Source organism: Nyctereutes procyonoides, unplaced genomic scaffold (assembly GCF_905146905.1).
Source record: "Nyctereutes procyonoides isolate TBG_1078 unplaced genomic scaffold, NYPRO_anot_genome, whole genome shotgun sequence".
Taxonomy (NCBI): Eukaryota; Metazoa; Chordata; class Mammalia; order Carnivora; family Canidae; genus Nyctereutes; species Nyctereutes procyonoides.
Genome location: NW_026575046.1, coordinates 62,906,259 through 62,919,501, shown reverse-complemented (window position 1 = coordinate 62,919,501; position 13,243 = coordinate 62,906,259). Strand labels below are relative to the sequence as shown.

Below are 13,243 nucleotides of genomic sequence, written 5' to 3'. Positions count from 1 at the left end.
TTTCTTTCTTTCTTTCTTTCTTTCTTTCTTTCTTTCTTTCTTTCCTTTTTTCTTTCTTTTTCTTTCTTTCTTTCTTTCTTTCTTTCTTTCTTTCTTTCTTTCTTTCCTTCTTCTTTCTTCTTTCTTTTCTTTTTCTTTTTCTTTTCTTTTCTTTCTTTTCTTTTTCTTTTTCTTTTTCTTTTCTTTTCTTTTCTTTTCTTTTCTTTTTCTTCCTTTCTTTCTCTTTCTTTTTCTTTCTTTCTCCTTCCCTCTCTCCCTCCCTCCTACCCTCCCCTTCCTTCCTCTTCCTTCCCCTTCCTTTTTCTTTTCTTTAAACAGATACTTGTATATATTTCAGAAGTCATAAAGATGGCAAAGGGGGCAGCCCAGGTGGCTCAGTGGTTTAGCGCCGCCTTCAGCCCAGGGTGTGATCCTGGAGACCTGGGATCAAGTCCCACATCGGACTCTCTGCATGGGGCCTACTTCTCCCTCTGCCTGCCTCTTCTCATCTCTGTCTCTGTCTCTCATGAATAAAATCTTTAAAAAAAAAGATGGCAAAGTTATTTTCCAAGATAATATTTCCTGATATTCGAAAAAATATCACACAAGATAGAGAAAATAGAATCTAATCTAGTAGAAATTAATTTTAAAATGTCCAAAGAATTTGCCTCTCTTGCTCTTCAGGGATCCAGTCTGGATTTCTTCTCCGATTCCACTATGAATGTGCTTTCTCAACTCAGGATCAGTAACTGGAAGCTTTCTATATTATCTCTTCACCCCCTATACATTTGGGAATCTCTTTTACCATGAAGCTAATGTGAATATTATTTATATTATGTATTATTATATATTATATATATATCTAATTCCATATGGTTAAGGTACGGTATTATATTAGTTTCAGGTATATGATATAGTGATTCAACAACTCTAAATATTACTCAGTGCTCTATCAAGAGAAATGTACTCTTAATCCCCTTCACCTATTTCACCCATCCCCTACTCCCCTCCCCTCTGGTGACATATGTTTGTTCTCTATATAGTAAAGTCTGTTTTTTGGTTTGACTGTCTTTTTTTTTCTTTATTTTGTTTCCTAAATTCCACGTATGAATGAAATCATATGGTATTTATTTGTCTTCCTCTGATAGACTTATTTTGCTTAGCATTATACTCTTAGATCCATCCATGTTGTTGCAAATGGCAAGATTTCATTCTTTTTTATTGATGAATAATACTCTGCTATACACACACACATACACCACATCTTTATCTATTCATCTATCAGTGGGCACTTGGGCTGCTTCCATGATTTGGCTGTTATAAATAATACTCCTATAAACATCAAGATGCGTATATCCTTTTGAATTAGTGATTTTGATTCTTTGGGTTGATACCCAGTAGTGCAGTTACTGCATTATATGGTAATTCTATTTTTAATTTTTTGAGGAACCTCCATACTGTTTTCCACCAGTTTGCATTCCTGCCAACAGTATACGAGGGCTCCTTTTTCTCCACATCTTCACTAACACTTGTTGTTTCTTATTTTAGCCATTCTGACAGGTATGAGGTGATATTGTATTGTATTTTAATCTGTATTTCCCTGATAAGTGATGATGAGCATCTTTTCATGTATCTCCTGGCCATCTGTATGTCTTCTTTGGAGAAATGTCTGTTCATACCTTTTGCCCATTTTGTAATTGGATTATTTGGTTTTTCAGTGTTGAGTTTTATAAGTTCTTTATATATCTTGGATACTAACACTTTATCTGATATGTCATTTGCAAATATCTTCTCCCATTCGGTAGCCTGTTTTTAGTTCTGTGTATTGTTTCCTTTGCTATGCAGAAGCTTTTTAATTTTCATGAAGTCCCAATGGTTTAATTTTGCTTTCATTTCCCTTGCCTCAGGAGACATATCCGGAAAAAAAGTTGCTACAGCCATTGAAGAGAAGTTACTTCCTGTGCTTTCTTACAGGATTTTTATGGTTGCAGGCCTCATATTTAGGTCCTTAATCCATTTTGAGTTTGTTTTGTCAGTGGTATAAGAAAGTGGACCAGCTTCAGTCTTTTGCGTGGAGCAGTCCAATTTTCCCACCACCATTTGTTGAAGAGACTAGACTGTCTTTTTCCCATTGCATATTCTTGCCTTGTTTGTCAGTGGTTAATTGGCCATATAATTGTGGGTTTGTTTCCGGGCTTCTTATTCTGTTCCATTGATCTATGTGTCTATTTCTGTGCCTGTTCCATAATGTTTTGATTACAGCAGCTTTGTATATAACTTGAAATCTGAATGTGATACCTCCAGGTTTGTTTTTCTTCTTCAAGATCGCTTTGGTCTTTCAGGATCTTTAGTGGTTCTATACAAAGTTTAGGATTGTTTGGTCTAGTTCTGGGAAAAATGCTACTGGTATTTTGATAGGAATTGCATTAAATTTGTAGATTGCTTTGGGTTGTATAGACATTTTGACAATATATATTCTTCCAATTCACGAACATTGAATGTCTTCCTATTTCTTTGCATCACCTTGAATTTCTCTCAATGTTTTATACTTTTCAGAATGTGGGTCTTTCACTTCTTTGGTTAAGTTTATTCCTAAGTATTTTTATTATTTTTGGTGCAATTGTAAATGGGATTTTCTTAATTTCTCTTTCTGCTGCTTCATTATTGGCCTATAGAAATGCAACAGAGTTCTGTAGATTGATTTCTATATCTATTGACTTTACTGAATTCATTTGTTAGTGCTAGTAGTTTTATGGTGGTGGTGTCTTTGTGTGTTCTATACAGTCTATCATGTCTTCTGCAAGTAGTGAAAGTTTTAGTTTTTCCTTACCAGTGTAGCTGCCTTTTATTATTTTCTTGTCTGATTGCCATGTCTAGGACTTCCAGTATTCTTTTGAATAAAAGTGGTAAGAGCAGACATTCATGTCTTATTCCTGATTTTAGGGATAAAGCTCTCAGATTTTGTTTTTGTTTAAGATTTTACTTATTTATTTTTTAAGCATAATCTCTACCCAACATGGGGCTCATGACCCTGTTACCAAGAGTCATACACTTCATCAGTTGAGCCACCCAGGTATCCTGAAAGCTGTCAGTTTTTTACCATTGAGTATGATGTTGGCTGTGCCATGATCCCCATTTTCTTGCTGGATGTTAGGTGAATGGCATTCCTGGCTTCCAAAGGCCACCCATATTTTTTGGCTTCTGGTCTCCCCTTTCTTCTATCTTCAAAGCTATCAAAGCTGGGTGGAATCTTTCATGTTCTTCCTTTTTCATCTCATTTTACTAACCCATCTGGAAAAGATTGTCTGCTTTTAAGTACTCATGATTAGATTGGGCCTACCCAGATAACCGAGGATAATTTCCTCCTCTTAAGCCCTGTGCTCTTAGACATACCTGCCAAGTCCCCTTTACCATGTCAGGTAATATAGGTACAGGATACAAAGGATTGTGGCATAGACATTGTTCTATCTACTACAGAACCCATGTTTTTTTTTCTCCCACAGTACTTCCTCCAAAAATTATTTCTACTGGTTTGTGGTTTCATTGGTACTTGTTAAATTTTAAACAATATTCCTTTGGTTTTGCTGGATAAAACTACTGAAAGTGACTAGTGCTTCATATGTGTTTGTAATAAGAATGAATGAGTGAATAAATACATATTATGCTCTCATATCTGATAAACTACACATCACAAAAGTAAAACAAACTCTAAAAAGACAAACCAGTATGAATTGTGTCAGCAGAGAGATCCTACATTTTAGAGGGAGTTGTTGAGTTTTGGAATGGTTAAATGAGAGATAAGGAATTTTATTATTAGTACCATTTTTATCCTTTATCTAATTAGTAAAATTGTGTAGTGGTATATCAAGACTCAGTCTTTTGTGTTATTTAAAGTGGTCATAAGAAAATAAAATGGAAATGGTTCTTCATCCATCAGCTTCCTTTACAAAATTATAGAAATTTAGAGCTGGAAGGGATCTATGGCCAATTCTCTTGAGTTAAATAAGGGTAAGATTGCTGCTTAACAGAAAGATAGGCTGAAGATTTTAGAATTTGATAGGGTAGCTTAAATGGTTGTTTTGAGATATAATACTGCTTAAAGTGAGAAAAAGCAATAAGAGGAAGACTATATTCCTTGCTCTTGATTGACAGTGGCTGAAATCCATTAATTTTCAAAATGTGTTATTATTAAAAAGTATTTTCATAGGATCTCTGTGAGAATAAATAGTAAACTATATAATAAGATGTGAATTACCTTAGTTACTAAATATTAAGCTACAAAGTACAAAAGCACATTTAAATGTAGAGAAAAATGTAGTGCATGAAATTGAGGTCATATGTGCCAGTGATGTATGACTTACAGGAAGTAATAAAAAGGGGGAAAAAAGAGAAGTAAATGGTATACTTTTAAGCTGATGGGACCTATTTTAAGGGTGGAATTTAAATTGCTGTTCTTTAAAACTTGAGTTCTTACCCCCATAACTATATAAAGGGCGGGGGGTGGAAATCCGTGATCAAAGTAGATCTCTCTGCTCCCCCTTCAGAGTATACTTCTTAAAGTAGACAAGCAAGCTGTCTTTGTTTGCTGTTCCTGAGCAGAAAGAGGTGATTGATACCATTTTTATATATTTCAACTTCCTCCCTCTGTACTTCTCATTTGAATGAGAGGAGCCCTTATAAAAGAATGGTGTCATAGGTTAAATGGATCTGCCTGGGTGTCTCTACAGCCCGAGGTTGTAATCCTATGACAACATTTTATTTGCTCAACATCTTAAATACAGATGTTTGGATTTTTTTTTTAACTCAGGAATAGTATGCTTTATTAACGGTATTGATGATTGATTTTGAATGTTTTTACTTCAAAAAGCCAAATCTCCTAGTGGGTGGAATTTTATGAAGCACCTGTTAAGCTTTAGGGAGGAGGACCTTTTTGGCAGCAATCCAAAATACATATTTAAACAATGAGCCTGCCAAAGTCAGGAAATTATAAAACAGTTTTGAAATAGCAGAATCTGCTTTTTTTATTACCCTCAGGTTTCTTTTGCAGCTTGGTTATAAGTTCTTTCACATGGGATTTACTAATGTTCTTACTATTTTAAGACCAGATTTAGAAAAATAAAATGAAGTTTAGAAACCTCAGGTTTGTGTGATAAAAGACCATCCCATTTTAAACTGAACTGTCTTCCAAAGAGTCTAGGCTCACAGTCTCTAAACCTTTAGGAGGAATCTCTGACTCAGTATGGCCCAGGTAGCTTTGTTGAATGGTGTTGTCCCCCACCCCGCCCCCCTGGTTCCCAGTTTTCTTCCTTGATATGGGTGAAGCTAGATGAAAAATGTGCTCAAAACAGTGTGAAAAAGTTGAATACTCAGAAAAATGGGGGAAACCTGCCAAGGGTATGCTTCTTGGATCATTATGGCAACTTCTTAACTCCCAAATCCAAATTTCTGCTCCTACTTTTAGAATTTAAATTCAGGGACCCAGGGGCAAAATGGCAATGGTATCTTCTCTGTATATCTCAGCAATGGCATATTCTCTGTGTAATATTCGTTTTTTTTTTTTTTGCATTTGTAATTGTATTGTTAAGCAGCCTTTTTTTTTTTTTGTTAGCTGTCGTTTTAAGTTTTATGATTTCATTACATAGAGCAGGATTTATTTGGACTTTAATACTCTTCTCACAGTCCAGTAAACCAGCAAATTTTGGATAAATGGTGGTTGATGAGGAGGCCAGGCCAGCAGCTGAACCGAAGGCACAGGGATGAGAACATGCTTGGAACATACGTTATCTTCAAGTTCTCCAAGCCTTGTGGTGGGAACTGGTATAAATTTCCCAAATTTCTCTTAGGGAAACATCTGTATAGTCACTCAGTTACATGTGGGGGTAGGGTGGGGGAGGTAGAAAGGAAAGTATAATTTGAATTTTTTGATCTTTTTGCATTTTCAAGTTCTTGAGGTCTTTCATGGACATTGTCGCTATCTATCAAACATGAGGGAATGAGAGTTTCAAAACCCTAAACACCATTCCCATAAAGCAATTTGCTTCTTATTCTTATAGGACACCCATCCTGTCTGAAATTTTGTCCTGAATTAACAACAAATGTAAAGGCCTTAAGGTGGCAGTGCATCGAATGCAAGACCTGCAGTGCATGTAGAATCCAAGGCAAAAATGCAGTAAGTATGGCTCTCCGTAATCCATCAGGTAAATTGCTGGTTTTCAGTGTTAAGGTTTTTCATTTTTGTAGACTGGTGCTCTTTTCCTTTTAAAGATTTAAATACATCTGATGTCAAATTTCAACACAGATCGTTCTGCCCCTTCATTATATTTTATTATTGTTAATCAGATAATAGAAGAATTTGTGGCCTTTTACAGCTGGTTTCAGGTTCAGTTACTCTCTAATATGTTATCTTACAGGATAATATGCTTTTTTGTGACTCCTGTGACAGAGGATTCCATATGGAGTGCTGTGACCCCCCACTTTCCAGAATGCCAAAAGGTGAACTTTTAAACCATAGTAAAAATGTGTTTTATTACATACTCATTAGCCTTGTCCTGCTCAGAGGTATACAGGTTCCGTAAGCATTTATTCATCCCTCCCACCTTCCTTATACTTGTGGGTTTGGCACAGGTTGTAAACAGAGGAGTGTAAAAGCATTTAGTTTGCGGGTAGTGTATATAATAAAGACTCGGATAATTCTGGCACGGGGGGGGGGGGGAGTGTTCCTGTCCCAAAACCATTCCCTTATTGGAATAAATTTAGATTAGGTAGGTCTGAAGTTTAGAACATTCTCCATATTATTCAGTACCGTGTTCAGAAGTGAGAACTTACCTAGTTTTGTATGATAGTTGTAATGATGTCTCCAAAGTCCTACTACAGGAGCCATCTAACTTTTCTTAGCCATTAGTTGATAATTTGAACTTGAGCATCTGAAGTATTTTACATGAATATATTCATATGGCATATGGATTTTTGTCTATTGTGTAAGTAAGGCTAGCTTGGCCTCTTTTTCACTTTATAATCCATTCAACATTAAAAATAACTGCCTCTCTATAAAATTTATTTATTTTTTATTGTGAAAGTTTTAGTAAATATAGATTGACAAAAAGGAATAAGAATGATCAATTAGAAATTCCTTCCCAGCTCTCTATACACCTTTTTTAAAAAAGGACTTGGAACATTCTATACATATTTTTGTAATCTTATGTTTTTTCCATCTTTATGAGATTCTAACAACCCCACATCATTAAATCTTCTCCTGAACACAGTTTTTAACGAGTGCAAAGAACTCCAGAGTATAGAGCAGGGTTTACAAACCTGATGACTATGTACCTCAGTTAGGCATTGTTGGTACTACGTATATTTTTAAGACTTCTAAATGTATGACAGGCGAGCTGCTACAACATTTTTATAATTTTTAATTTGCGTCCTTTAGGTGGAGGATCCATGTTCAAACTTGCCCCAATCTCACTCCTCCCTCTTGTCTTGAATTCCAGCTTGCTTAGTCATATGTATTATTGCTGGGTGGCTTCTGAATATATTTGATTTTGCAACCCCGTGTATAAACAAACCCTAACTTACCTAACCAAGTCCCTATGGTGGACATTACAAATGTTTTCAATTTTTTCCATACACAATTATTTCCTTAAGGTAAATGCCTAGGGGAGGAATTGCTGGATCAAAGGCTATGTACATGAAAGGTTGTATCAGTTTTCAGACCGACCACCAGTGTGTGAGAATACCTGTTTCCCTGTATTATGACCAACACTCACCATTACTATATTTCATTGAGTCTAAGACACATTAAAAAAAAATCAGATACTGTTTATAGTCAATAGTGTCAGAATCGATGAAATACAGTGCTCTTATTTAAATGTTTACCAATTTGATAATAGAGAAAAAAGATGTCTGATCATTTTTTTCTTTAAGCGGTGAGATTGAACGTATTTTGTGTTTGATTATTGGCTGTTCGTATATCATCTTTGTAAAATGCTTGGTTTTACCCATTAATCATTTTTCTCTTGATGTTTTCACCTTTTTCTTACTGATTTGTAGAAGCTTTTTATATTTTTATGTAGTCCAATCCATGAATCTTTGTCTTTATGGCTTCAGTCTTAAATGTCAGTCATGCTAAAATTAAATAAATATCCACATATTTTTCCTGGTACTTGTAACATTTAATTTTGTCATAATATTCATCTGCCCAGAATTTATTTTTATAAAGGATAGGAAGTAATTCTTTTCCTTCCATATAGATGGCTGTTTGTTCTATTACCACTTCACTGAGTCATTTCAACCTTTCCCCACTGACTTGAAATATGACCTTTGATATGCTAAACTTTTCTATAGGCTTCAGTTTTTTTTATCTAAAAATTCTTGTCCAGTGACTTATTTCCCTATGCCAGATGTATAGTTTTAATTATTGCAGCTCCAGAGTACTTAAAAATTCTGTTTTAAATCATAAATTATATTTTATACTGATTTTTTTGTTGTTGTTTTTTGTTTTTTAGTGTGGAAGATTTCCAGAAAGAAATAAAACAAAAAAAAATTTTTACCAGAAATTCCAAAAACGTATTGGCTTGAATATGTCTCCCTCTAATCGAAAGATATATAATATCTGACAGGATTGGGTTTTCCTGTGTGTTTATGTGGTGGAGGGAGGTTTGGTGACATGTTGGGAAAAGCTTCTAGGAAGGGTTCGGGATAGGGGCACCCTCTGCTCTCACCACCGTGACCCTGGAGGGGAAACTGATCTTTAATGAGGGCTTCCTGAGGAGGATGACACAAGGGAATGACCTACCTTCTGGAATGAAAGTTCTACATACAGGCATCCTTGGGCAGCTTGTTTCAGCTGCAGTTTATATATAATATCTTCTCCTAAAATGAAACATTAAAATATTTTTCTCATATATATATTAATTCAGGGATGTGGATTTGCCAAGTCTGCAGACCAAAGAAAAAGGGAAGAAAACTACTTCATGAGAAAGCTGCACAAATAAAACGACGATATGCAAAACCCATTGGACGACCGAAAAATAAATTAAAGCAACGATTGTTGTAGGTTGAGATCTTATCAAAAGAAATCTTTTATGTTGTGCTTTAAAATATAGGCGATTGTAACCCCCTTAGATTCCATTAACTTTTTAGCATCATTCTACAAACTCAGGGGATGAGGAATAGTTTTCCTTTTATATAAGATGTGGAAATTTTTTGAAAATAACATTTTTAATTACAATTGGCATTTGGGGATCTTCTGTTGGCAGTATCTGTGATGCTAAGTGACATTTTTCAAGCAGCAGGATGGAATCAGAATGTAAGAATTGGAAACAATCATTCTGCTTACTTTATTACTGGCTGAGCATTAGAAGAGCCTAATTATATAAATATTTTTATGGAGATTTTAAAACAAGAGAGGGATTTGTTCACATCTATCTATAAGTGAATCTCCTGTCACTCTGGATAGCATTTTAGAAAAAAAATACTTCTTTTTTCTGGTGCTAATTTAGAGTTACAGCATTTAAGATCCCTTTTATGAAATAGGAGCTTCTGAGAAACATGTAAATGACTGTCCCATGTTTGCACACAAAGAGACAGAACCATTCGGTATATGCACATGTGTGCAGACATACATATGAAATGATATATTCGCAGTGGCCTACACATCTGCTGTGATAACCTCATTTCTATCAACCTGTTACCATTAAAGCCCAGTAGAACATTTAGCAAGAATTAGAAGTAGAGAATGGATAAGGGGAGAAATGGATGTGTAGGGTTGATGATCTACATGAAATAAGGAGTTGAATACCTAAAGTAGTTCTATCAGTAAGACCATCTTAGTTCTATCAATAAAAGCATCATCTTTTCTTGAAGCTTAGGGTCATTGTGCTGTAGAAATGAATAGATGCTCTGCACACACTATGAACAAACACCAGGTCTTCCTTACTTTGCTACACTTATCCCTAATTTTATCTGAAGCAATTCACTACCTTACCTGCTCTCAGAAAAACCATCTTCTCCTGCACCTTTGTCTTCCAAAGGAGAAATAGAAAATGCATGTTCCTTCATAGTGTTGTTTTTTTTTTTTATGAAAGCCCTTTAACTGGTGGACATTTTTAAATGGAATCTTTGTTAATTTCTCGAGGCAAACATGAAACATTTATGAATAAAATCTTTCATATTAGCATCATTTGAAGTAGAAATTATATGTTTTTGCATTCATCCTGTGTAAGCATTGTTCTCAAAATGGGACTGTATCCTCGGGGCCCAATTAAAAAAACCAAATTAGGATATAAACTTTCTAAACAAAGGACACAGCTGAAAATTGCATCTGGCACCAGTCCTAACTTTTTGTTTGTCCAAAATTGTCCTTTGAGCTTAGGAATTTTTAAGACAGTCTAGGGAGCTTTCCTTTTTACATGCTTTATAAGCATCTTATCCTTTCTGGGCAATCGATTCCAGATACAGTCCAAATGCAGCATTCTAATGTGAAACATTTTAGCTCGGATGATTGTTTATTGGTAACCCTCACTGTGACACCAGAAATCTCCAGTGTTCACCTGATTTGGCTGTATCCGTGGTGTCAGCCAAGGCTCCTGGCAGCAGAGCTGCCTCACATGAGCCCAGTAGCTCACCCAGCTGATCCACACCAGAATCCACTGCAGTTGACTACTGATGCTGTTGTTAATGTACACGATGACCACTAAAATGCGCTCTTCTATTTGTAATTAAGATATTTTGATAATAAATCTCATATCATTTTCAGGCTTCCATTTCTTCATTACGAGCCTTCAGCTAAATTGATAATTTTTAAAGTGAATTCTTGGGCCCCAGCACTACCATAATTCACATGCAAATGTTTCTATTGAATAAAATTCTGCTGCAAGATGGGTAGCTTTCCAAGCCCTAGCCTGAGGTGAAGGCAGGCAGCTGCTGTTCCTCTAAGCAGCTGTGGTAGCGGAGGCCTCTGGTCTCTATTGACCACACAGCTGGATGGGTAGAACCAGCCTCCAATGAGCTGAAATAGTGTATAAAGATTCTGATGCCAAGTATCTGATAATGACCATGGTAAATGTGCTGCTTCTTCACCAGACTTTCCATGTCATGTCTGACCTGCTGTAGCTTTTCTTTAATCATTTCTTCAGTTTTTGCTATTGTTGTCCTTTTTTCAGCAATATTTTATGCTGTAATTAATTGTCTCCTCTACTTAGAGAGTATTATTGGCTATCTTATCATCCTAAGCATTAAACTGCTGAGAGGAAGAGGATATCTTTAATGTTTTCTTTAAAAAAAAAAAGTATTAATTTATAGACCTACCCAAATTCTATTTATATAAATTTTCCAATTGAGTTAAAATTGCTTCACACCAGAGATTAGATAAGCTTATTCTTTCACTTCTAGGTAATGCTTATGACTTATGTCCTTTAATACTTTTTAAAAGACCTAAGAAATCATAATTACTTGTGACCACACAGGGGGTAACATTTTTATTTAAGTATAATGAAAGCATTGCGTTGTTCTTTTAGTCTCTTCAAGAATTTCTTCTTTCTCTTGCCCTTGGGTCCATGTGGCTTCTTCCAGGCCCTCTTGGATGGGCACTGGGAGAACCATGACATGCACATGTAGTGGCTGCTACCTGTTTCAGCAGAGAAACACGTAGACAGAGGTGGGGACACACACACACACACACACACACACACACACACTTCTTAGGGTTGCAGTTCAGCTTCTTAAGTTTAAGCACATTGAATGCATCAAGTTGCTATAAATTTGTTTTAGCTACCTTTATAATTCTATTATTAAATGCTGATACTATTCTCTAAATTTTTGCCTAGGTCTGTAACCAGTGATGAAGGATCCATGAATGCATTCACAGGAAGGGGGTCACCTGGTAGGGGTCAAAAGACTAAAGTCTGTACCACACCTTCATCTGGTCATGCTGCATCTGGGAAGGACTCAAGCAGCAGATTGGCTGTTACAGACCCCACTCGGCCTGGTGCCACCACCAAAATCACCACCACCTCCACCTACATTTCTGCCTCTACACTTAAAGTTAACAAGAAAACCAAAGGGCTCATTGATGGCCTTACTAAGTTTTTTACACCATCACCTGATGGTCGCAGATCACGAGGTGAAATAATAGACTTTTCAAAGCACTATCGTCCAAGGAAAAAGGTCTCTCAGAAACAGTCATGCACTTCTCATGTGTTGGCTACAGGTACCACACAAAAGCTAAAACCTCCACCTTCTTCACTTCCACCCCCAACCCCCATCTCTGGTCAGAGCCCCAGTTCACAAAAGTCCAGCACTTCCACTTCTTCTACCTCTCCCCAGAGTTCTTCTAGCCAGTCCAGTGTGCCCTCTTTTAGCAGTCTTACTAAGAACAGCCAGCTGAAGGCACTCTTTGATGGACTTTCTCATATCTATACCACTCAGGGACAGTCTCGGAAAAAGGGACACCCAAGTTATGCACCACCCAAACGTATGCGTCGTAAAACTGAATTATCTTCCACGGCAAAGTCTAGAGCCCATTTCTTTGGAAAAAGAGATATTAGAAGTAGGTTTATTGCTCACTCCTCCTCCTCTAGCTGGGGGATGGCTAGAGGACGTATTTTTAAAGCAATTGCTCACTTCAAACGAACAACTTTCCTTAAAAAGCACAGGATGCTAGGCAGATTAAAATATAAAGTGACCCCTCAGATGGGGACCCCCTCACCAGGGAAGGGGAGCTTGACAGACGGAAGGATTAAACCTGATCAGGATGATGGTAAGCAAAAGGTCAAAGCTCCAACCAAACCTGCGTCCCGTCCCTTTCTCCCCAACCCCGAAAAAAATCAATCAGTCAATTCCTATTTGTCACATAGGTCTTAGCTATTTCTCTTGTTCTCACTTCACTTTCATACAGAAGCAGTGAAACTTTGACCTTTTCCTGATGCTGACTAAACCTCCAAAATGTTTTTTCCAACTAATACTCTCCCCCCTTTTATTATTTATTTCCATCCGTAGTGACACTAGGACCCCCCAGATGCCTTCATAGTGTCGCTGATGGCTTTGTGGTCCCGCATGAGTAGCCACTGTCACGCTTCTTCCATGTACTTTGCCATGCCGCCTCTTCAGCCACAGCGCTGCTTGCTTGTGTGCTGTCAGTGATTCCAACAGGGGGGATCCAGCTCCTCATCTCAGCCCTCTCTGCTCCATCGCTTTCTCATGACCAAGTTCATTCTGCTTCCTTCTCAACAGAGCGCGATCTGTGATTCTGTGAAGTGTGCTTTTG

General features: G+C 36.8%; 1 protein-coding gene across 5 annotated transcripts in view; it reads left to right on the top strand.

The window, feature by feature from the left end:
• Positions 1-13,243, top strand: part of KAT6B (lysine acetyltransferase 6B) — a 187,155-nt gene that overhangs the window by 122,765 nt on the left and 51,147 nt on the right. For 3 of the 5 annotated variants that reach the window (XM_055325175.1, XM_055325174.1, XM_055325176.1), the window contains exons 5-8: positions 6,033-6,148; positions 6,390-6,471; positions 8,898-9,030; positions 11,805-12,736. In XM_055325175.1, the coding sequence (XP_055181150.1) occupies positions 6,033-6,148; positions 6,390-6,471; positions 8,898-9,030; positions 11,805-12,736 (1,263 nt within the window). The remainder of the gene's footprint in view (positions 1-6,032; positions 6,149-6,389; positions 6,472-8,897; positions 9,031-11,804; positions 12,737-13,243) is intronic. The other 2 variants (XM_055325179.1, XM_055325177.1) reach the window with 2 other exon arrangements.